We start from the raw sequence: 24757 nt of genomic DNA, 5'->3' as shown, positions 1-24757 counted from the left end.
CACACACCTTTTTTTTTTTTTTTTTTTTTTTCAAACAAGAGATGGGATCTTGCTGTGTTGCCATGGCAATCCACTCGCCTCAGCCTCCCAAAGTGCTGGGATTTCAGGCAAGGCGTGAGCCACCTTGCCCAGTTGATTTTGGCTATTCTAATAGGCATGTAACCCTGAAGGATTTATTTTTTATTTTTTATTTTTTAGGCAGAGTCTTGCTCTGTCACTCTGGCTGGAGTGCAGTGTGCGATCTCAGTTCACTGCAACCTCTGCCTCCTGGGTTCAAGTGATTCTTGTGCCTCAGCCACCTGAGTAACTGGGACTACAGGTGAGTGCTACCAAACGTGGCTAATTTTTGTATTTTTGGTAGAGACGGAGTTTTGCGCTCTGAAGGATTTTAGCCTACAGAAAGGAAGAGACTAATTCCAGAGAGAGTCAATGCGTATGACATATCCTGTGTGGCTGGAATTGATCACTGGAGCTTGGACTTTATTCTGAAGGCCATGAGTAGCTTTTGAAGACTTTTAAGTTGGAGAATGCCCTCTGTAGTGGGTTGAATGTGGCCTCCAAAAAGATATGTTCACTTGGAACCTGTGGATGTCACCTTCTTTGACAAAAGGCTTTTAGCAGCTGTAATTAAGGCAAAGCTCCTAGGAGACAACACCCTTGATTAGGGTGGGCCATAAATCCAATGACAGGTGTCCCTGTAAGAGAAGAGAAGGATAAAGGAGATGTAGAGGAGAAGAAGAGGTAATGCAAAGATGGAGGCACAGATTGGAATGATGTGTCTGCAAGCCAAGGAGCACCAAGGATTGATGGCAGCCACCAGAGACTAGAAGAGAGGCATGGAACAACTTCTTCCTCAGTGCCTCCAGAAGGAACCAACCCTGGCCACACTGATTTCAGACTTCTGGGCTCCAGAACTGTGAGAGACTACATGTCTTTTTTTTTCCCCCTTTTTAAAAAATATTTATTATTTATTTATTTATTTATTTGTTTATTTATTTAAGATGGCGTCTCACTCTGTTGCCCAGGCTGGAGTGCAGTAGCACAATTTTAGCTCACTGCAACTTCTGCCTCCCAGATTCAAGCGATTCTCGTGTTTCAGCCTCCCGAGTAGCTGGTATTACAGGTGTGCGCCACCATGTCTGGCTGATTTTTGTATTTTTAGTAGAGACGAGGTTTCACCAGGTTGGCCAGGCTGGTCTCAAACTCCTCAAGCAGTCCACCTGCCTTGGCCTCCCAAAGTGCTGGGATTACAGGCATGAGCCACTGCACCCAGCTGAGAGAATAAATTTCTGTTGGTTTAAGCCACTCAATTTGGGGATAACTATGGCAGCCGTAGCAAACTAATACATACTAAAGATACATACTAAATACTAAATTGGGCCATATAGTCCAGTTTTCCTGAGACTCCCAGGCAAGTGCTCTTTTTCTTTGCTTGGTATCCTACCTCACTTTCTGTCTGGTAAAATTACACTCATTCTTTTAGATGCCACTGAAATAGCACCTCTTCAGCACAGCCTTCACTAAACTACCCCTCTCTCCATCTTGGTAAATTTAGTTACTTCCTCTTCTGTGATCACATACTTTGTAGTATCTCTACATTTATGCTATAGGACTTGTTACACTATATTGTATTACTTGTTTATGTCTTCCCCACTTTTTTGTGAGCATCTGGAAATATGAGGATGTCTTATTGGTCTATTTCCAGAACATAAGCACAGTGCCTGGCACATATTAAAGACTTAATAAATGTTTGCTGAATAAATAGTTTCTGATTCTCCAATCAGCTCTGTGTTTTGCGGGAAGGTAAAACTGGCAACAACTTGAAGAATGGATTAGAGAGCAGAGGACCTTTTGAAAGGGAGGCCAGTTGCTGGAGTCTAGAAAGAATCATGACTAGAGCTAATGAAAGACTGATTTAGCAGAGTGGCTGTGGTAATGGAAAGGAGGAAACTGTTGGGAGAAACACCAGAGAAGCAGAGTGGGTTATATTCTCCGGGTGAGAGAGGAGGAGAAATTGAAGCTGATTCTGAGGTTTCAAGTTTGGGTGACCGAGAGGGTGACGATACCATCGACTGAGGTGGGGAAGGCAGGAAGAGAAGCAGAGTTGGGGGAAGATGGGAAGCTTGAAGCTAGTATTGTTGTTCCTCCATTTCTAGAATCTTTTTCTATTATAAGTCACACTTCCTCGCCAGTCTCAACAGGGACCCAGCTCAGGCAGCAGCTAAGGGTGGGTATTCTGGTTTGGATTAGATCAGAGGAAAGACAGCTGTATATGTGCCCACAGGAGCCAAGACGGTATTTTCCATCCTCCCAAAACAGTAGAGCTTTGACAGAGATTTAAGGGTGACCGAGTCAAGGAAGAGGCATGGCATAGGATGGTGATGTCGGGGGTGGGGTTCAGAACTTCCATTATAGAAGGTAGTGATTTAGAGGAGAAGGTGGTTGAGAATGATGCTAGTGGTAGTGAACAGATCCTTCCCAGGATCTAGGTGGACTGAGGATTTTTGAGTCTCTGACACTATTGTATATCCAGCCTTAGTTTATGTTTGCCACCTTACAGCAGCACCTAATCTCTGAGAGGACTTGGCCTTTGTCACACAGCACACATTTGCCACACCCTCTGTAAAGCCCTGGTTTATAAGGTTCTTTCCACCGGAAGCTATGACAGAGGAAATGTGTGGGTGGGGAGGGGTGGTGGGTGAGGGACCCAGGTTCCTGACACAGACAAACTACACCCAGGGAATGAAGAGCAAGCGCCATGTTGAAGCCATCATTACCATTCAGATCCCTCTTAGTCCTGCAGCTGCCCCTGCTGGGAGTGGCGCTGAACACGACAATTCTGACGCCCAATGGGAATGAAGACGTCACAACTGGTGGGAAATCTGGGACTGGAGGGGGCTGGTGAGAAGGGTGGCTGTGGGAAGGGGCTGTACAGAAATCTGGAACCTGCCACTGGCCATTACAATCATGTGGGCAGAATTGAAAAGTAGAATGGGAAGGGGAAGGGGGAGGGTTCCCTGCCTCATGCTACTTCTTCTTTCTTTTTTGTTTGTTTGTTTCTTTCTTTTGAGGCAGGGTCTCGCTATGTTGCCCAGGCTGGTCTCAAACTCCTGGCCTCTAGTGATCCTCCTGCCTCAGCCTTTCAGAGCACCAGGATGACAGACATTAGCCACCATGCTCAGCCTCTTCCTTCTGACCATCATTTCTTCTCTTTCCCTCCCTGCCTTCATTTTCTTCCCAATCTAGATTTCTTCCTGACCTCTATGCCCACTGACTCCCTCAGTGTTTCCACTCTGCCCCTCCCAGAGGTTCAGTGTTTTGTGTTCAATGTCGAGTACATGAATTGCACTTGGAACAGCAGCTCTGAGCCCCAGCCTACCAACCTCACTCTGCATTATTGGTATGAGAACGGAAGATGGGGAGGGGAAGAACAAGGGGTGGGTTGGATCAGAGACCAAGAAAGAGGGTAGCAAGTCTCCCAGGTGTCCCACTGTTTTCTCCTGGTGTAAGTCATAAGTCGGTTGAGGGGAGATGAGGCTAGACTCTGGATAGCTGCGGTACCCAGATTGGCCCCACTGTTCCTCTTCCTTCCAACCTTTCTCCTCTAGGTACAAGAATTCGGATAATGATAAAGTCCAGAAGTGCAGCCACTATCTATTCTCTGAAGAAATCACTTCTGGCTGTCAGTTGCAAAAAAAGGAGATCCACCTCTACCAAACATTTGTTGTTCAGCTCCAGGACCCACGGGAACCCAGGAGACAGGCCACACAGATGCTAAAACTGCAGAATCTGGGTAATTTGGAAAGAAAGGGTCAAGAGACCAGGGATACTGTGGGACATTGGAGTCTACGGAGTAGTGTTATTTTATCATAAGGGTAGATGGGCAGAAAAAAGGAGGTAGGGGATCAGGATGGGAAGGGAGGAGGTATTAGGGGCACTACCTTCAGGATCCTGACTTGTCTAGGCCAGGGGAATGACCACATACACACACATATCTCCAGTGATCCCCTGGGCTCCGGAGAACCTAACACTTCGCAAACTGAGTGAATCCCAGCTAGAACTGAACTGGAACAACAGATTCTTGAACCACTGTTTGGAGCACTTGGTGCAGTACCGGACTGACTGGGACCACAGCTGGACTGTGAGTGACTAGGGATGTGAATGTAGCAGCTAAGGCCAAGCAAGTGGGGCTAAAGGATTCAACCAGACAGATAGGAGGACCTAATATCAAGCTCCTGTTCTCTGCCTCCCAGCTTCTCTGCTCACCCCCTACCCTCCCTCCTCCAACTCCTTTCCCTGTAATCCCCAGTGAGTTTTCTTTTTTTCTTTTCTTTTCTTTTCTTTTCTTTCTTTTTTTTCTTTTTTTTTTTTTTGAGATGGCCTCACTCTGTTACCCAGGCTTGAGTGTAGTGGGGCGATCTTGGGCCCACTGCGACCTCTGTCTCCCGGGTTCAAGTGATTCTCCTGCTTCAGCCTCCCGAGTAGCTGGGAGCATGCACAACCATGCCTGACTAATTTTTGTATTTTTACTAAAGGCAGTGTTTTGCCATGTTGGCCAGGCTGGTCTTGAACTCCTGACCTCAGGTGATCTGCCCACCTTGGCCTCCCAAAGTGATGGGATTACAGGTGTGAGCTACCATGCCTGACACCAGTGAGTTTTCATTAAGGATTCCCTACCCATACTCTTCCTGATACCAGATAAACAAGTAAATAAGAGGAAGCCATTAAGGGGATCCAGAGGGGAGGCATTAGATTCAAGTCAGTGAAGGGAGCAGTGTGGCTTGAGTACTCAGGAGAGAGAAACTGGGAAGTAGCAGAGATGATACTGGTGGGTGTTCAGGGGTATGTTTTAATTCTCTCTTCTCTCATAGACACCTACTTTCCCTCATCCTCTTTTTCCTCAAGGAACAATCAGTGGATTATAGACATAAGTTCTCCCTGCCTAGTGTGGATGGGCAGAAACGCTACACATTTCGTGTTCGGAGCCGCTTTAACCCACTCTGTGGAAGTGCTCAGCATTGGAGTGAATGGAGCCACCCAATCCACTGGGGGAGCAATACTTCAAAAGGTAAAATGGGCCCACAGGACCCCAATCCATAAGCCCAACACCCCAGCCTTTCTAACACCATTGTGTTTTGCTCCACTCCCCTATCACTAAAGCCCCCAAACTTGGTGCCTCATCTCCCCACACTGTCCAACCCCAACCTCTAGAAATCAAGGTTTTTCTGTGTAGGGTTGGGTTAGTGTGTTGTTAGAGGGGGTGGATTGAGAAGGAGGCTTAGGGGTACTCAAGGGGGCTATAGAGTGTATAGGATTTCCCTGAAGCATTCCTAGAGAGCCTGCAAAGTGAAGATGGCTTTGGAACCAGCTGGATCTAGGCTCTGCCACATACTACTACCTCTTTGGCCTTGGGTACATCACTAAACTCTTGGATTCTGTTTCCTGAGATATAAGATGGAGATAATTGTTCCTGCCTCACAGGAGCTGTTGTGAGGATTAAACAGAGTATATCTTCAGCACAGTGCCTGGCACCAGTGCCTGGCATGTAGTAGGCGCACAACAAATATAAGGTCCACTTTGCTTTTCTTTTTTCTGTAGAGAATCCTTTCCTGTTTGCATTGGAAGCCGTGGTTATCTCCGTTGGCTCCATGGGATTGATTATCAGCCTTCTCTGTGTGTATTTCTGGCTGGAACGGTGAGATTTGGAGAAGCCCAGAAAAATAAGGGGAACAGTAACTGAGAATAGCAGAGGAGGGTTTTGCAGGGTCTTTAGGAGTAAAGGATGAGACAGTAAGAAATGAGAGATTACCCAAGAGAGTTTGGTGATGGAAGGAAGCCACAGGCACAGAGAACACAGAATCACTTTATTTCATATGGGACGACTGGGAGAAGGGTGATAAAAAAGCTTTAACCTATGTGCTCCTGCTCCCTCTTTCTCCTCTGTCAGGACGATGCCCCGAATTCCCACCCTGAAGAACCTAGAGGATCTTGTTACTGAATACCACGGGAACTTTTCGGTGAGAACGCTGTCATAAGCATGCTGCAGTCTATCAACTGCCAACTGCCTGCCAGCAAGACAGACAGAGTGTGGGGGTGGGGGCAGAGAGGAGAGAGAAGGAGGCCCTGCGCTAACTGTCAGGATGTGGCCGACCAAATGGGGGATGGACTATGCAGAGAGAGAGACACACAGAAGCGCAGATTATAGATTGAGTGAGGCAGATGGAAACTGGTATTGGGGGCCCAGGAGTCTGTGTATCCCTTCTGTAATCAATTACAGTGGTTGCAGACATCATGAGTACTCCTTTGGCACAGAGCTCAGTATTTTACTTCCTGCCCCTAATTGACCCCTGACCTGGACATATCTGTCTTTAGGCCTGGAGTGGTGTGTCTAAGGGACTGGCTGAGAGTCTGCAGCCAGACTACAGTGAACGACTCTGCCTCGTCAGTGAGATTCCCCCAAAAGGAGGGGCCCTCGGGGAGGGGCCTGGGCCCTCCCCATGCAACCAGCATAGCCCCTACTGGGCCCCCCCATGTTACACCCTGAAGCCTGAAACCTGAACCCCAATCCTCTGACAGAAGAACCCCAGGGTCCTGTAGCCCTAAGCGGTACTAACTTTCCTTCATTCAACCCATCCGCGTCTCATACTCACCTCACCTCACTGTGGCTGATTTGGAATTTTGTGTCCCCATGTAAGCGCCTCTTCATTCGGCATTCCCCACTTGAGAATTACCCTTTTGCCCTGTACATGTTTTTCATCTCCCTCAGTCTGGCCCTTCCTTTCCACAGGATTCTTCCTCCCTCCCTCTTTCTCTCCCTTCCTCTTTCCGTCTACCCTCTGATTGTTCCTGAACCGATGAGAAATAAAGTTTCTGTTAATAATCATCAAAAATGTCTGTCATGGGGGTGAGGAGTAGGGGAAACATGGGATACAAGGAGGGTGGGAGGGGAAGAAAAAGGAGTAGTACATTTATGCTGTGGAGGCAGGAGTATTACCAATTCGCTAGAAAAAGAGTACTGTTCTGGAAACTGACTTTTTTCCAGGTGCCCTGCACTCATTCCAGGGTTTAGTTTAGAGTTAGACTTAGAATGGGCTGGGCGTGGTGGCTTACGCCTGTAATCCCAGCACTTTGGGAGGCTGAGGCGGGTGGATCACAAGGTCAGGAGATCGAGATCAGCCTGGCCAACATGGTGAAACCCTGTCTCTACTAAAAATACAAAAATTAGCCGGGCATGGTGGTGCGCTCCTGTAATCCCAGCTACTTGGGAGTTTGAGGCAGAATAATCACTTGAACCAGGGAGGTGGAGGTTGCAGTGAGCTAAGACTGTGCCACTGCACTCCAGCCTGGACAACAGAGGTAGAATCCGTCTTAAAAAAAAAAAAAAAAAAAAAAAAAAAGAGTTAGACTTACCATGTTGCCCCCCCTTTCCAACTAATCTTTAACATACCCCACCCAAGTACCCAAGTTTTTCTCTCCTTATCATTACTCCACTTTTTGGCCACACCTGCCACTTCTGACCTCATAATCCCTCAACTGCAGCCTCAGGCCCCACCCCTGGGGATACTGGTTATCCACAACTACCAACAGCTCTTTCCTGCCTGTCCAGCCTGGGCATCCTCAGCCTATGAAATCCATCTGCCTCTCCAGTCCACCAACCCTATAGGCCTATTTGCCCCACACAAGGCTTCTAGAACACCCTCCTTCTGCATGACTCATCAGGGCATTTTGTGAAGAGTGAGGCGATCCTGAGGGCATGTTCATCTTCATCAAACATGGAGGTGAGGGGCAGCATAGAACTAGAGTCTGTGGATGGGGGTGGAGGGATCTGAGGGCAGTGGAGATCACAGAAACAGGCCCATGTGTCCCATCCTGTCTCTTCTCAGATAATCAGCAGTTTCTGGTCAATACCAACTGTGCTGTCGTCGTGTTGCTGCATTACATCCGCAGTAAAGTAAAGTTGCCTAAAACAAGTGAGGAGCTTGGGGAGGGGACTAATGGCCAAAGGTCAGAAGGAGTTGGGTCATCTCTAACCCCCAAGCCCTCCTCCTGGCAAGAAGGGAGTTCCTCATATCCTTACAGCTTCCTCCAACCCATTCTGTATAGGATCACTGGCTCCTTTTGCTCCCACTCTCTTTCCTTAGCTGCCCCAATTACCCTGTGATCTCCCTCCAGGCACCATCGATTTGTGTGAACAAACGGGGAAAATGAAGATGCTTTTCCTGATGAAGCCCACCCATGCAGAGTATGCCAGCAAACACCTTACAGCTCGAAGCACCTACTACGTTTGTAAGGTGGAGCGTGGGCCACCAGGTAGAGAGGCTCAGGAATGTTCCCCAGAAACAGAACAATGCCTTCAAGATAGATTATGAACCTTATCTTTAAAACAGGGCATCCAAGGCTGGGCACAGTGGTTCATGCTTGTAATCTCAGCACTTTGAGAGGCCAAGGCGGGAGAATTGATAGAGGGCAGGAGTTTGAGACTAGCCTGGGCAACATAACAAGACCCTGCCTCCAAAAACAAAACCAAAAACAACCAAAACCAAATTAAAAAAACAGAACACCCTCAAAAAACAGAACGCCCTCAACTAGATCCAAATTGACTATCTCTAGTCAGCCTAAGGAAGGGCACTACCTCTATAATAATAGGTTATCTGACACATACACTCCCCTAGGTCCATACCTAAGGGGAAGAAGTAAGATCCACTAGCTCAAGGTAGTTTGTTTGTTTTGTTTTGTTTTGTTTTGTTTTGTTTTGTTTTGTTTTTTGGAGACGGAGTTTCGCTCTTGTTGTCCAGTTGTTCAGGCTGGAGTGCAATGGGCGATCTCAGCTCATTGCAACCTCCGCCTCCCGGGTTCAAGCGATTCTCCTATGAGCCTCCCTAGTAGCTGGGACTACAGGTGCCCGCCACCAGGTCCAACTAATTTTTTAGTAGAGACGGGGTTTCACCATGTTGGCCAAGTTGGTCTTGAACTCCTGACCTCAGTTGATCCACCCACCTCAGCCTCCCAAAGTGCCGGGATTATAGGCGTAAGCCACTGTACCCGGCAAGGTAGTCTTTATATTTATTTATTTATTTATTGTGATGGAGTCCTGCTCTGTCACCCAGGCTGGAACAGTGGCATGATCTTGGCTCACTGCAACCTCCGCCTCCTGGATTCAAGCGATTCTCCTGCCTCAGCCTCCGGAGTAGCTGGCATTACAGGCGCCCACCACCATGCCTGGCTATTTGTTTGTTTGTTTGTTTGTATTTTTAGTAGAGACTGGGTTTCACCAAATTGGCCAGGCTAGTCTCAAATTTCACCAAATTGGCCAGGTTAGTCTGGAACTCTCGGCCTCCCAAAATGCTGGGATTACAGACGTGAGCCACCGCGCCCAGTAGGTAGTCTTTAGTGTTGGGTCCTGGAATCTTGGGCTTCTGAAGGGTGGAGACTGGTTGACGGGTGGAGATAGCACACGGCTATGTTCACAGGAACCAGGCTGGAGAATGCTTACAGAGCTTTTGTGCCTCTCCTCAAGAATCCGGAGCCTCGGCTGCTCGGTAAGAAGTGAAATGGGGGAGGGAAGAACATCAAGGGTACAGTATATAGCTGTGTGATGGAGAATGTAGGGTGGGACTAGCGAGATATCGTAGGTCAGATGATAGGAGCCTAGGAAAAAGGGGGCAGGGTCCAGGTCCACTTTAGGAGGGATGTTTAGATCACACCAGGTGGAATGTGCATGCGTTACTCCCTGCTTCCCCTATTTCTTGGCCATCTTCTCCGTATATCTCCCTATCACCATTCCAGCATTTCCATCTTAGGCCAGGTGGGGTTCCAGCTGATGGTTTGAACAATGAATGGGAGCATCGGGAAGGGTAAGGTCTCTAGTTCTCAGAGGTGCAGGTGCCTTTTCTTTGTTCTTAGTTGCACTGCGCATACAATGTGACGCCCTGGAGAGGAGACGAATTCAGGTGCTTAAAATGCAAGAAGCCAAGAAGGTCGTTATAATTGAACCTACTCCGAGCGTCCCGGTAAGACTCGCCAAATGTGGTCTGCCCCAGCACCCACACCTCTCCCACCAGCCGACTGAATGTTCCTCCATCCCAGCCCTCTGAGATGAATTTCCTGCCTCCAATTTCTTTTTTCCTTCCTTTGGCCCTGGGTTGTAGAAACTTTCCCTGCAGGGGCCTCTTTGTTTACTTACTTTCTTTTTCTAGTCCAAGCCATCAGGACGATCAGAGAAAAAGAAGTCCACTCGCAAGTCTCCGACCTTTAGGAACAAACCAGACCTCAGGAAGGATAAACGTCGCCAACTCAATAAAACCACCAAGCAAAAGAAGTAATACTAGGTGTGACATTACTGGAATTTAACGTGAGATTTCTTTTTCTAGAAAGACTCCTTCTCCCAGTATCTGCACTAAGGCTTGAGTACGTACGCCCCAGGCACCGAGGAGGCTCTGAGGGTGGATGGGAATGGCAGGAGAGGGCTGGGGCAAGCACATGGGTGGGAGTGAGGAAGGCTGTGAAGTCTAGTACAATGAGCCTTTGAGGGACGGAGTAGGGGGTGGGGTCTTCTCAAACCAGACTACCTCCCCTTGGGAGGCCTATCTCACAGCCCGCCTACTCCTGCAGGGGTTAGGTGTCCCTCCACCCCCACACTCCACCACCTCCCCAGGCTGAAATTCCCCCACCCTCCTCCATGTCTCTGCCTCTGGGCAGTTTCTTCCTCCCACCCTTTGCCTTTCACCCTCCCTCCCCCTTATCCAAGGGGAGAAGCAAGGCAGCAGAAACCAGAGCTGGTTATAGGCATTTATTGAATTCATTCATTTATTGATTTGACACACTTCCCCACTCCAATCTAGCACATGATACAATCTGGGTAGGCCAGGCGCTGACACAGGAAATGATGGGAACCCACAGCAGGGGTGGGGGAGGGGACAATGCAAAGGGCACTGGGGGAAGGGCTGCTTTGGGGGCTGGGGTGGAGAAGGAGCCCCAGATGGCCTCCCTGGCAGGTGCTAGTAAACCTGATCCACATTCCCCCCCATCCCTGCTCATTTCCCAGACCCTCAGCCAAGCTCCCCAGCTCCCCCTTCCCCGTTGCTCCCCTCCCTGCTGCCTGCTGCCACACACACTTCCACATAACCCCTGCAGTCAGGGAAGGGGAAGAAGGGCAGAGACAGCTGTCAGGGGCCTTGAACAGGGAGGTCTCTGTACCTAACTTTACCATCCTAAATCCTTCCCTCCTCTTCTCTCCCCTCCCAGTCCCTTCCCTGGCCCCGAGCTAATTCCAGGCCTTCAATTTACTCTCCCACTGTAGCACTAACCCATGCTGGGTCATAGAAGAGTGTGGCTGCACCCCAACAACACACACTTCCAGGCACAAGTTGAAGGAATGAGGGGACCTGGGTTAGCTTTTTCGTTAGGGGAAACTCCAACTTATTTCTGCATAGACCTTTCTCTACACCTGGTCCATAGGGGAGCTCTTCTCTGTGTTTACTATTACTCCCCTCCTCTCCCCACTTCCCTGTGTCTCTCCTAGCATTTATTGTCTGTAGTGTTTGTATCATGTCACTATCACAAAGCCTTCAGAAAGAAAAAAAAGCATTCTGCCCACCACTAGCACCCTGCCATGGTTAAAAAAAATCTCTATATTTGTGTTTGTATTTCTTTAAAAGTTTATAAAAAGCCTTTCTGTTATCTGCAGCCTTCTAAGGGTGATTTGGCCTGGCGAGCCACTCCGGTGCTCAGACCTTGGCCCTTCCAGATCCCCTAAACTGCCCACCCACCCCACATCACTGGCCTAAGGGGCCACTGCATAGAAATCCCAGGCTCCAGCTAGCCTGGCTCAGCTAAGACTCTCTACAAAAAATCCTGCTCCCAAAGGCAGGGGTAAGGCCACTGGTGACTTCGCATTTCCAACAGCATTGCTCATCTCGCTACAAAGCCTAGAGGGTAGGAATAGGGAAAGCCGAGGATGGCTCCTGAGAGGGGGCCTTACCCCCTAATTGGCACAGTGAGAAAAACCCTCTCCCCTTTCCCCTCCCATCTCCCTCCCCATATTGTCCCCAGATGCGGCAGCTTTATCTTTATAATTTCTTAAACACCTGTGTGTGACCAGACCCACCCTAGCTCTAAAGCAGGGTCCCAAATTCCTGGGGAGGGCTCAAGGGTAAAGAGCAGATATGGACACGCCTGGCTCCACCTCTGAAGCAGGGGAGAAAGCTTCCAACCATGGCTCAGGGATCTGTGGGAAGAAGAAACGGAGAACAAGGTAAGAGGCTTATCTGGGGCTTGCCAACATTCTATCATCCAGATTCCCACCAAAGAAGATGGTGGCACCTACCCTGCTTCCACACACGTACCTTTTCTGTGCTACCTTGCAGGGGTGGGCACAGCTGAGGGGCCTGGAGGTCCCATCCGGAAACCATGCTACTCTAATACGACATCTTCCCTCCAGTTCCCCAGGAGATCTGGCTACCACTTGTCCTAAATCTCCCCTTCGCCCAGATCATGGGACTAACTGGGCACCTAGGAGTGGTCACAGGCTATGAGGTGCTGTGGTGATTAGGGGATACTGTACCTGGCTCAAAGTTGAAGTCCAGTCCCTCGCCCTCATCCATGAGGTCACTGATGATGTTATCCATGTCACACTCCAGGTTTTCCATATACATATCAAGATCTAGATCCTGAGGCATTCTGTCTTGGCTTGCAGCTTCAGTAGGGGGTGTGAGCACAGGAGTCCCCAGAGCCTTGGGGATGGGGGCACTTGCCATGACTGGAGGTGGTGCTATCATAGAAAGGGTGGGAACCAGACTGCTGGGGCCTGGAGCCTCTAGGGGCTTGGGACACAGGCCGACACCCGTGGCCAGCTTACTGGAGGAAGGAAGCCCCCCCAGCAACAGAAGAGTAGGAGCCTGGGACAGAATGGGATCTACCTGGGTCATGAGGACGTCAGCAGGGGGTGGTGGCGTATCAGAGGTGAGCAGGGCCTCCAGAGCCTGGGAGCTGGAGAAGCACCCTTCTCCTGCTGACAGGGGCCCCTCTGCTGGGCTGAAAAGAGAGCTGCTGTAGGTGTGTAAGGGGCCGGTAACCCCAGGATGCTGCAAAGAGAAGCCAGAGAGACCACTCCGAGATAGCAGGGAATGGGATGAGGTGAGATTGAGCCCATCTAACAGCTCTAGACCTTCATTGAGGGTGGGAGGGACACCCCCTGCATAGCTGCTGACTGAAGCTGGTATTTCCTCCGCCAGCACCTCAGGCTCTGGCCTCAAGGGGGACAGCCGGGTGCTGACAGTGCTGGCATTTGAACTGCTTCGTGGACGGAAGGTGGTCCACATATCGGCTTCTTCACGGTTTCGAGAGCAAGGGCTGCCTGACCACTTGGCAAAGTGGCCGGCAGGGCTCGTCGGAGTGGCACCTTCGGGTGGAGCTGGCAGCACAGGTGGCTTCTTCTTGGGGGCTTTACTGCGGCCCCGGAGCAGCTTGCTGCTGCTATCCATGGAGGCGGCCCGGCGGCGAGGGGCTTTGCCGCTCTTGCCTCCCTCAGGGTTCAGCATCCACCAAGAGCTTTTGCCAGTGGCCTCGTTGTGAACCTTGATGAACTTGCTGTGCAGGGACAGGTTGTGGCGGATCGAGTTCTGGAGGGGCAGAGACGGCAGGAAAGGGCCGTGAGGTGTGTGTAGGGGAGGCCAGTGTGGCCAGCGGTCAAGTCTAAGAGGATGCTGGTCCACAAAGATCTAGGGGTTAGGATTTGGTGCCACACCACAGCGGGGTTCATTTCGGGGGTTCATTTCCCAGGTCATTAAAGTTTAAGAAAAACTTTAAATAATTTACAAAAAAAGAGAAAAAAGATAAAAGATAAAAGGATGCTGGAACACAGCAGGGGTATTCCTAGAGACTCAAAGAGAGTTGAATCCAGGGGGGAAAACTGGTAGAAGTAGGGATGGGGGTGGGGTGTGAGGGGAGACCACACACATTTCCCGCTCCCAGACAAGCTGCTCAGCCTCTGCTCCAGACTTCTCTGTACAGCGGGTGGGAGATAACATGTAATAACCCACTGCAAAGGGCACAGGGGTGCCTACCCTGGAAAAGCTCCTAGTACCGTGCTCCTCCCAGGGCTCTATGTGTGTTTTGCCGGGGGTGGGGGGTACCTGGGGCTGGTGCGCATTGGGGAGACGTGCTCCTCGCCCGGCAAGAACTAGGTTCAGGTGGGAAAGAGCATTCAACCCCTTTCCTTGCGTGCGGGTTTGGGTGGAGTTTACCGGACAGTGGTACAGCACCAGCCCAGGATGGACGCGCCCTGCCCAGAGCCAGTTCTCTGAATAGGCTGAAGGGCAGGAATCTCAGCACAGCAGGTGCTCCATTCCCCACAGAGCATTTGGGCCACCCAGCTCTCTATAGAATTTAAAGATTCCTTTTTCTTCCCTCCCTGAATCCCAGCCTTATTTCTTCCAATCCACAACACACACCCTCAACTATATTCAGTTCAGGTTCAGGCTTCTTGCTGTGCCTCAAATACGTGAGGTGCAATCTTCCCCTCCCCTCTTTTCCGAAGAGGGGTCTCCCCTCTCTAAGTTTTACTAGTTTCGTCAAGACCAAGCTTCAGTTCCACCTCTTTTATAAAGCGGCTGCTTGACTTTGGCAGCCAAATTTCTAGCATAGTATTTTAAAAATCTGCACCACACAATTTTACCCAATTTATATTGTGTGGTTTACGGTTTCATGTAATTCGTCTCATCGAGTGTAAGTGCCAAGTGTAATGTCCTCCAGTCCCACATCCCCCAACAGAGCCCTCCCAGAGCACCAAGCTCACAGCACATACTCAATACCTACTCAAGCTCACAGTACATAATCAATATTTGTACCTGATTGGTGAGTTGCCCCTGGGTTGACAATGGTGAGGTTCCCCTTGAGGCTCTGCCAGTTCTTCAGTGTCTTGGGTATTAGAAGCTGTATGTTTTCCCTTCCTCCCTTACTGGTGACATTCTACTAGAGAGACGATGCTTTCCAGTGGCCAGGGAGCTGAGATTGGCAGCTTCTTCAGCCCCCAGCGCAGCTTATATTTACTGATTGCCGCGGGGCAGGCTAGTTACACAAGGGGTTTGGCCCTCCCCTGGCCACCCCCCTTTCCCGAAACCTGCCTTCTTTTCCCTACCTCCTTTCCAGTGCCTTTCCCCTATTTCTCAGGAATTTGTGCATAAACTCTTCAACCTTGGGGGCATTTGACCTCCCACATGGAGCTCTTTAGTTTAGAAATTCAGGAGGAGCCCAGAAGTGCTTGGAGCAACTAGGAGGCTGAGGCCATGGGACGGTCAGAAACTACTTGTTTCTCTGACTGGTGCTCTTAAGATAAGGAGACCCTTTGCCTGGCAAATGATGCTTCTTGTTCCAGGGCTCTTTAGCCAAAGAACGCCTTGTGTTCCTGGGACCCTGAGGTAATGGCATTTCAACTGTGCTGACGTTCCTTCAAGGAGTGGCACTTGTCCATCCGACCTCACCTCATAGTAACTAAGGACCACAATGACCATGACCTGGCACTATGATTTCTCCTCTTTTTATCCTCTAATTCTGGATCTACTTGAGAAGGTCCATTCCTTTCTCTACTACTTAATAGCCACAAGGCCCATTTGTCTCCTCTTCTTTAGGCCTTGGAACTAGCAAGTGGTACACAGCCTCTTAATTGGAGAGGTCAGTTTCCCAAAAGCCCATAACTCTTACATGTTGGAGAGCAGGGTGGTAGGGGTGACTGCTAATTGCTCCCCAAACCACCTAATCTAAACTTTCTTGTTCTAAGTGAGTGCCGCCCCCTGGTGGGGTGGGAGTAACCTTGGCATATCATCAGGGAGGCCAGTTCAGGCATGAGACTTCCCTCAGAGGGGGGCGGGGGCCGGGGGCGGGGGGACTTGAAGTCCCAGGCTCAGCCTGATTTGATTTTGCCATCATTCCAATTAGAGCAAGCCAGGCTCTTCTTAGAGAATATTATTTATAGTTAGACCTGAGTTCAAGTCCTCACCCTGCTGTTATTAGGTGAGTTTCCTAACCTTTCGGTACGTAGTTTCCTAATGCGTAAAATGTGGAATCTCAGAATTGCTGTAAAGATTAACAAAATAAAAAATTTTAAAACTACTTTGTAAACTCTAAAGCCCCACATAAGTGTAGATTATAAGGATGGACGGTACTCCCACAATATAACTAACAACTTGTTATTTCCTCTACACTGGAAAATGAACCTAAGGGAAAAGAAAAACAGCTGTGTAGGCTGGGTCCAAGGAGTTGAGCTTTTTATGAGCTGAGACTGTGGTGTGGCAGTCTACCCAGAAATAGTGCCAAGGGTCTCAGTCAGCTGTCCTGTCTTCTGTTCTGCCCAGCCCCTAGGGACGGCACAGATCTGATCCCTCAGTCTCCTATACCTAGGGGAAGTTCCTCTGCTCATCCAACCCTCTGTACTTGGTTATATGCTGACCTCACCACCTACAGAGGTACAAGCCAGCAATAGGGCTTGAAGCTCCCCAATTTTGTGATTAGAGCCCCATATTTCTCAGGACAAGTTTTTCAGAGTATCTTTTGAGATCTTCCCTCACAGTTTCTTCACGGAAGGCCAAGGGAACTCCCAACTTCATGCTCTAAAGTCAGAGCCCTACCTCCTCTTTATGACTAATATTCCTTAACAGTAAAGGATGACTTCCCCCCAAAACTTGGATAGCCCCTTACAAGGGAGAGTTTCTTGGCAGCACAGGGTAAACTGAGACAGGTGGCAGCTCACAGCCCTTTTTCTTCTTAGTGCATAAGATCAGCTACCTTTCCCCATGAATATTATTGTTTTCACCCTTTGCCACTGCACTCCCTCCTCCCGGGTAGAGCAGTGCTAGAACAGTACCACTACACTGAGGTATTGGGAGGCAAGCAGGGAATCCAAGTAATCCCACAGGAATGGGAGAAAAGGTGTTGGGGTGGGAGGGGAGGTGGGGGAGGAGGGAAGGGTAGGTTCATGTGGAGAATCCACACAGTTCCTGCTGTACATAGGATAAAGACTTCTCTGTGGGAATAAGTGTTTGGGGCAGCCCAAGCCAAAGTGCTGCGAGTGTTGAGCAGTGAGCAGAGAATTCGATTTTCTCCAGGGCAGGGACAGTGTCTTATTCATCTGTGATCCTTCAGCATCAAGCACCGAGTGTGGCATATACTATGTACTAAGTAAATGTTTGTCTAACTGGAGATTGAAGGTGGATCTCTGGGCTTCCCAAAGGGGGTGGGGGTGGGAGGTAGTAAAAGGGGCCCCAGAGTAGAAGTAAGGGAGGCTAGGGAATCCAGGGGCTAGATGGTGTTGGGAAGAAGGTAAGAGGGTCATAATTACCTTCCATCCTGCTGAGCTGTTGCTGTCACCCTTGTCCTTGAAGTAGGGTACAGTACGGACCATCCACTCGTAGATCTGGGCAAGTGTCAGTCGCTTCTCCGGGGCGCTTTCAATGGCCTGGCTGATGAGTTCTGCATATGACTGATTTCCCCAGGCATTCCGGCGGGAGCCTCCCTTCCGAGGACCTGTTACAGCCCCCAGGATTCCGGGCTGGGGGCCCCCGGCCGGCTCTGGGAGCCGGGAGGGCAACAGGATCGGCTCTGAGCGCCCCTCCGTGTGTACCTTTTCCCCCAGACCTGGCTCCACCTCGGGCGTCTCGGAGGGCTGGTTAGCGATCTCTGGTCGGGGAAGGGGCCAGGTGCAGGAGCGGGGACGGCTCTGGGGTTCGAAGTCGGGATCGAGGTCTATGACCGCGGCAGCCTCTGTGGCTGAATTCTTATTCCCCGGATCCATACGTGGAGTTGGACCTCCCCGGCTCAGCGTTCAGTGAAGCCTGCCACAGTCCCTCACGATGCCTCCCCTCAGGGGGGAAGCATCGAGGGCCAGGAGGCACATTCCTGCCAGTCCTCAGAAAGTCGCGAACTTCCCCCTAGTCCCAGGACGCTAGTCCCTAAGCTGTCCCTTCACACAGTTCTCCGATACCCTTCGCGACTACAGCCTGCAGCCTCAGAGCTCTTTCCGAGATGCCACCTGTAACCTCTGCCGAGCGAAAACACTTTTTCTGCAACCTCTCACTCAGCTTCCTGCTCTTTTAAACCTGAGGCACGGTATCCCCTCATACATTGCGCTCCCATCACCGAACGTCTCCTTAGCCGCAGTTCCCTCCCCCTTTTAAGTTGCTGCCCCCCGGACACTCCTCCCAAATTTCCTCCACCCGGATTGCTGCCCTCCCCCACGCCCCGCTCCCCCGCGTCACTTGCCCCTCCCCTGACTCCCCCTTCCCCCGCCTCTTCCCTTCTCGCCACTCTTAATCGGGTCCGGGTCCCCGCGGCTGCGGCCTCCCTAATTCCCGCACCGATTCCCCTATCAACCCCCCCCACCCCCCGCCCCCCGGGTTTCCCTTTTGTTTTGCTCCAAGCAGCAGCCCCCTCCTGACGTCTCTGTTTACCACTCGCCGGGGCAGCCATCTGCGCACGCGCCTCGAAAGCCAGTCGGGAAACCGAGTTCTTCAGTCGTGCCACCCTGGTCACTCTTGAGGACTACATCTCCCGTCCTGCTTCGCGGCCAGGAGCCCGATACGGCGGCAGGAGAGCGGCGTGGCAGGATATAACGAGGTGGAACTTTAATTATTAGAAGTCGTCGCGGACTCTTTCTTTTCTTAAGAATCGTTTTTCGCCCTTTCCCCCTTTCCATCGTCTCCCTTGTGATTCGGAGTCGCCTAGGTGACCAGATTGAGAGGTGCTAGCCCTTTCCCTCCTTCATTTAGGAGAAGGCAAAAGGGAAAAAAATCTTCTCTTCAAGAAGCAGGAGGCCAAGAAGCAAGAAGCAAGGAACTGACTAGAACATTGGATGTATGCACGTTGGAGAGTTGGGTGGAGGGGCTTGTGTAACATAAACAAATGGTTAGCCCACGGTGGTGTTCCTCCTCACCCCCTTCCTCCTCCCTCCACCCGCCTTCATCCCCCCATATGCAGTTCCCACCGACAGTGAGGTCTTAACTTACCAATCAGTTTCCTCCACTGGCTCTTCTGGCCTTCCCTTCAACACTGATATTCTCCAGGTTCACATCTCCAACGGCTTCACTTTCATTCAACAGGTCCCAAACTCATTATCTATTCCTGCACCCATACCCCTATCCTCTGGCTACCCTTATCTCTGAATTTGGCTTATGGTAGTCCTGATCTACCCAGTCTCCCAAGCTAGACTTACCCGTTACCTCTTCATCTCCGTAACTTTCTACATCCAAATCCCAGTTCAAGACCTATTTATAACTGCATTTAAATTGTAGGATCAGCTGGGTGCAGTGGCTTACGCCTGTAATACCAGCACTTTGGGAGGTCGAGGCAGGCGGATCACTTGAGGTCTGGAGTTCAAGACCAGCCTGGCCAACATGGTGAAACCGATCTCTGCTAAAAATAGAAAAATTAGCCTGGTGTGGGGCATGCAGCTGTAGTCCCAGCTACTTAGGAGGCTGAGGTGGGAGAGTCGCCCAAGAGGTGGAGGTTACAGTGAGCCAAGATCATGCCATTGTGCTCCAGCCTGGGTGACAGAATAACACCCTGTCAAAAAAAAAAAAAAAAAAGGTGCAGTATTGGATCTCCTTCCATCAGTCTTTTCCTCACTACAGTTTATATTCAGAGCTGCCAACAAGGTTACCGTTCTAAGAAACATGTCTGGTAATTATGGCTAAAATTTATGGAGCCCTTATTATGTGCCAGTCTTTGTGCAAATTGCTTTACGAACATTAGTTCATTTACTCCTCATTTACTCCTCAATTCAACCCCATGAGGTAGGTACAACTATTATCCCCATTTTATAGATGCAGACACTAACGATGCTCAGAGATTGACTTGCCCAAGGAGGCAGAACTGGGATTATATAACTTATATGTGATCGTATAATCCCTTCCTTCCTTCCTTCCTTCCTTCCTTCCTTCTTCCTTCCTTCCTTCCTTCCGTCCTTCCTTCCTTCTTTCTTTCCTTCTTTTTTGAGACAGGGTCTTGCTCTGTCACTCAGACTGGAATGCAGTGGCGTGATCTTGGCTCACTGCTGCCTTGACCTGCTGCACTCAAGCAATCCTCCCACCTCAACCTCCAGAGTAGCTGGGACTACAGGCATGTGCCACCATGCCCAGCTAATTTTTTTTTTCTGTAGAGACGGGGTTTCACCATGTTGCTCAGGCTGGTCTAGAACTCCTGACTTCAAGCGATCCACCTGCCTTGGCCTCCCAAAGTGCTGGAATTACAGGCATGAGCCACCGCGCCCAGCTATAAATTTTGTGTTTTTGATCATGTAATTTCCCTGGTTAAATCTTCCTCTGATTTTCCCCATTGCCTGTGTGACAAAGTTCAAATTCCCTAGCAAGGCATGCCAGGCTCCTCAGATTCAGGTCACTTCACACCTTTCCTGCACACTAAGTTACAAGCAGAGTTTCACACTATTTCCTGGAAATACCATGCCCTTTTATACCTTTCTCTCTGCATCCTGAGATATCATCCCTCTTGTCATTCCTTTCCATGTCTCTTATTTTTGAAAACTCCTATTCAGCCTTCCCTGTCTCCCTTAGGTGCGATTAGTTCTCCTTTCTTTTCCTGCATTCCTAAGCACTTTGTGCAGTCTTATGTTATATAGCACAAACTATATTGTATTGTAATTATTTGTTTACTTATCTGTCTCTCCCAATAAGCTGTGATAGAGTCTCGCTCTGTCACCCAGGCTGGAGTGCAATGGCACAATCTCAGTTCACTGCAACCTCCACCTCCCAGGTTCGAGTGATTCTCCTGCCTCAGCCTCCCGAGTAGCTGGGATTACAGGCGCCTGCCACCGTGCCCAGCTAATATTTGTATTTTTAGTAGAGACGGGGTTTCACCATGTTGGTCAGGCTGGTCTTGAACTCCTAGCCTCTGGCTATCCACCCGCCTCGGCCTCCCAAAGTGTTGGGATTATAGGCATGAGCCACAGTGCTTGACAAATATCATTTATTAAATGAAATATCACAAATAGCACTTGGACATTTAACTTTTAAATAAACATGTCCTATGCATTTTTTGCCTGGCCCTGTTCCTATTGTTAGACAGCAACCTCTGAGGGGCAGAGACTGTAATTTGACTTGTCTGCCACTTGCAGTGTTGCTATTATGTTCTGTGATGACAAGGTCTTCCTTCTGTGCAGAAGGATCTCCATGCAACCCAGGATTTTTCAGCGGTGGCAGCACATTGGGCCTTCAAAGTGATATTAGCCTGATCATTGTAAAATAGCCATATTGGTTCTCCATATTCCTGCCTTCTTCTGCTCCAACATGCATTTATCCTCCACCTGTCACCTAGGTGTATACAGAAGGCCATATATTCCCATCTGAGGTCCAGACTAGAGAGATGAGACATAGTTGCTCACAATGCCTACAAACATTCCCTGCACATGCCCCCTTTTCCTTCACCCCAGCTAAGGGTACTTGGTAAGTGCTGCATGAGTGGTGAATTTGGCAGAGGAGAGAGCCTTGTGGCACTAGGTCACAAGGAGCTCTCTTCTAAGTGAAACAGGTATGGTGGCAGATCATGCAGAGTTACTGAGACAGGGAAATGGCAGGGTGGGGCAGGCACCTGTCCTGGCCTGAGTTGTATCCTGCATTGTCTCCCTTTGTACATTTGTTTGAAAAGGTCCACCTCCCCACCAACTCATGTCCATCACCTCCTTAAATTTCCAATTCAAAGCTCAAAACGAACCTGCCCTTGGAAACTTTCCCTGACTAGCTCAACTTGACAGGTCACTTCTCCAATTTGCATCTCCTGAACCTCTATGAACTCAGTTTGCATTTTTATTTATTATTATTATTATTCTTTTTGAGACAGAGTGTCACTCTGTCACCCAGACTGGAGTGCAGTGGTGCGATCTCAGCTCACTGCAACTTCCGCTTCTTGGGTTCAAGCAATTCTCCTGCCTCTTCCTCCCTAGTAGCTAGGATTACAGGCGAGGGCCACCACACCTGGTTAATTTTTGTATTTTTAGTAGAGACGGGGTTTCACCATGTTGGCCAGGCTGCTCTTGAACTCCCGACCTCAGTGATCCACCTGCCTCGGCCTCCCAAAGTGCTGGGATTACAGCTGTGAGCCACCGCGCCCGGCTTGTATTCTTTAACTTTGTGCTTCTGCTTACATGACTTTTCATTTCATGAGGGCATATTGTCTCCCCAACTAGATTATAAACTCTACCATCAATCAACAGATGTTTGTGGAGCCTTTGCTGTTGAGAGTATACCTTGAAATCCTGGACAGATAAAAATGACCACACGTCATAGGACCAGATAATTTAGGAGGACGAGCTAAAGGATTGGTGGGATGGTAAAAACACCATCGTGACTTTAAAGCACGCAGATAGAGAGGTCAGGGTTGTTCAGCTGTGAAAATGTTGCAAAATAACATTAGTCAAGAGACAGAATTAGCAAGATGGTCTTGGAAAATAAAAAGACATTGGGCAGGAAACAAGATTAATAGGAGGCCCCCAGAAACCAGTGTAGCTGTAAGCTACAAACAGATAATGGCAGGATTTAGAGGACACAGGCTTTTCTCCCAGTTTGAAACCCCAGAGTTTATTTTCTCAAATGGCCCCCCATTCACAATTTGTTTTTTTCCTCTTCAAGGTCATAGGGGTTTGGCTCTCTTGACTCTTTCTCTGCCACTGTCCACCCTTCTACTTGGGTGCCATGTCCCCACCACAGGTCTTTTGCCAAACTGGCTCTATGAATTTGATTTGAGGTTGACGTTTCCCCACTTCTTTCTTACTACCCAGCTCTGAAGAAACACACAATTCACATGTAGCATTTTTATAGGATTTTTGCTAATAAACACATGGAAAATGCAGGAGTTAACAAAAATAATAATGAAAAAAATTCAAGGACTCTCAGAAGGTACCACCTCTATTCATCCCCGATCTTCACAAACGTATATAGAACGTCCATATATTTGCTTTTTCTCTTCCCTAAGTCTTTTCTTATGTGTTTCTGTGAAAGATTTCTAGTCTTTGTCTTTTTTCTTTCTTTCTTTCTTTTTTTTTTTTTTGACAGGGTCTCACTCTATTGCCAGGCTGGAGTGCAGTGGCGCGATCTTGGCTCACTGCAACCTCCACCTTCCAGACTCAGGCAATCCTCCCATCTCAGCCTCCCAAGTAGCTGGGACCACAGGCGTGCACCACAACGCCTGGCTAATTTTTTGTATTTTTTGGTAGAGAGAGGGTTTTGTCATTTTGCCTAGGCTGATCTTAAACTACTGAGCTCAGGCGATCCACCCACCTTAGACTCCGAAAGTGCTGGGATTGCAGGTGTGAGCCGCCATGCCCAGCCTAGTCCTTGTTTTAGAAGCCACCCTCCCAACCCTGTCTGTTATTGTTTTAAAAAATCTTTTCACAGCCTAGGCAATATAGTGAGACCCCATCACTGCAAAAAATAAAAAATTAGCTGGGCGTGGTGGCTCATGCCTGTAGTCCCAGCTACTCGGGAGGCTGACATGGGAGAATTGCTTGAGCCTGGGAGATTGATGCTACAGTGAGCCGTGATGGTGCCACTGCACTCCAGCCTGAGAGACAGAGTGAGGCCCTGTCTCAAATAAATATGTAAATAAATAAAAATATTTTCAGTTAATGACTTTTTTTTTTTTTTTTTTGAGACAGAGTCTGTTGTCCAGGCTGGAGTGCAGTGGTGCGCTCTCAGCTCATTGCAACCTCTGCCTCCCGGGTTCAAGTGATTCTCCTGACTCAGCCTCCTGAGTAGCTGGGACTGCAGATGCGTGCCACCATTCTTGGCTAATTTTTGTATATTTTATAGAGATGGATTTTCACCATTTTGCCCATGCTAGTCTCAAACTCCTGAGCTCAAGCGATCTGTCTGTCTCAGCCTACCAGTTCTGGGATTACAGGTGTGAGCCACTGCACCTGGCCAATGAATATTTCTTAAGGGTCTACTATTTTCCAGACATCAGGGTTGGTACTTGCTCATAAAGTGCACCCTAGAGTGAAGTACTCAGATTTTAGTCCCAAATAGTTTTTTTTTTTTTTGAGATGGAGTTTCCCTCTGTCGCTCAGGCTGGAGTGCAATGGTGTGATCTTGGCTCACTGCAACCTCCACCTCCCGGGTTCAAGCAATTCTCCTGCCTCAGCCTTCTGAGTAGCTGGGATTACAGGCACCTGCCACCACGCCCAGCTAATTTTTGTATTTTTTTTTTTTTCTTGAGACGGAGTCTCTGTCACCAAGCTGGAGTGCAGTGGCGCGATCTCAGCTCACTGCAACCTCCGCGTATTTTTAGTAGAGATGGGGTTTCACCATGTTGGCCAGGCTGGTCTCGAACCCCTGACCTCAAGTGATCCATTAGCCTCAGCCTCTCCCAAAATGCTGGGATTATAGGCATGAGCCACCACCATGCCCAGCCCCACATAGACTTGAGTTGGCACCACTTTTTTGGACCATAGACATAACTCTGGTACAGTGAAAAGAGCACTAGATTGAGTCAGGACATCTGAGTCCTTGTCATATTTCTGTCACTAACTAGTTGAATAATGATACTAATTACACTAATATTGATAAGTAATGTTTATTGGGTTTTTATTGTGTGTTAGGTACCATGCTAAGTGCTTTATGTGGATTATCTCATTTAGTCTCACAACAAATATATAAACTCAATGGTGTTACTGTTTTCATTTCACAGAGGAAAATGAGAGTTAGGATAAGGAGACATGCTTAAGGTCCAGAATTGCTAAGTGGTAGAGCAGAGGTACAAA

At 49.1% G+C, this 24757-nt stretch overlaps 3 protein-coding genes across 5 annotated transcripts; 2 read left to right on the top strand and 1 right to left on the bottom strand.

The window, feature by feature from the left end:
- Positions 1–2666: 2666 nt before the first annotated feature.
- IL2RG (interleukin 2 receptor, gamma) lies at positions 2667–6890 on the top strand. 2 transcript variants are annotated; one of them, XM_011992044.1, is made up of 8 exons: positions 2667–2873; positions 3247–3400; positions 3609–3793; positions 4002–4141; positions 4906–5068; positions 5599–5695; positions 5948–6017; positions 6373–6890. In XM_011992044.1, the coding sequence occupies exons 1-8, from the start codon at positions 2759–2761 to the stop codon at positions 6556–6558; spliced, it is 1110 nt and encodes a 369-aa protein (XP_011847434.1). In that variant the 5' UTR covers positions 2667–2758; the 3' UTR covers positions 6559–6890. The 2 variants fall into 2 exon arrangements, with proteins under 2 accessions (XP_011847434.1, XP_011847435.1); XM_011992045.1 differs by having other exon boundaries at positions 2744–2901.
- Positions 6891–7521: 631 nt separating this feature from the next.
- LOC105548156 (chromosome unknown open reading frame, human CXorf65) lies at positions 7522–10420 on the top strand. Its single transcript, XM_011992043.1, has 6 exons — positions 7522–7778; positions 7884–7970; positions 8173–8310; positions 9471–9539; positions 9904–10010; positions 10197–10420. The coding sequence occupies exons 1-6, from the start codon at positions 7754–7756 to the stop codon at positions 10320–10322; spliced, it is 552 nt and encodes a 183-aa protein (XP_011847433.1). The 5' UTR covers positions 7522–7753; the 3' UTR covers positions 10323–10420.
- Positions 10421–10774: 354 nt separating this feature from the next.
- On the bottom strand, positions 10775–18165 carry FOXO4 (forkhead box O4). 2 transcript variants are annotated; one of them, XM_011992042.1, is made up of 4 exons: positions 17615–18165; positions 17333–17449; positions 12563–13619; positions 10775–12226 (listed from the first exon to the last, which is right to left on the bottom strand). In XM_011992042.1, the coding sequence occupies exons 1-4, from the start codon at positions 17783–17785 to the stop codon at positions 12219–12221; spliced, it is 1353 nt and encodes a 450-aa protein (XP_011847432.1). In that variant the 5' UTR covers positions 17786–18165; the 3' UTR covers positions 10775–12218. The 2 variants fall into 2 exon arrangements, with proteins under 2 accessions (XP_011847432.1, XP_011847431.1); XM_011992041.1 differs by having other exon boundaries at positions 17333–18164.
- Positions 18166–24757: the final 6592 nt, after the last annotated feature.

Source organism: Mandrillus leucophaeus, unplaced genomic scaffold (assembly GCF_000951045.1).
Source record: "Mandrillus leucophaeus isolate KB7577 unplaced genomic scaffold, Mleu.le_1.0 Scaffold401, whole genome shotgun sequence".
Taxonomy (NCBI): Eukaryota; Metazoa; Chordata; class Mammalia; order Primates; family Cercopithecidae; genus Mandrillus; species Mandrillus leucophaeus.
Note: the sequence above shows the minus strand (reverse complement) of the source record. Positions and strands in the feature narration are given on the sequence as shown.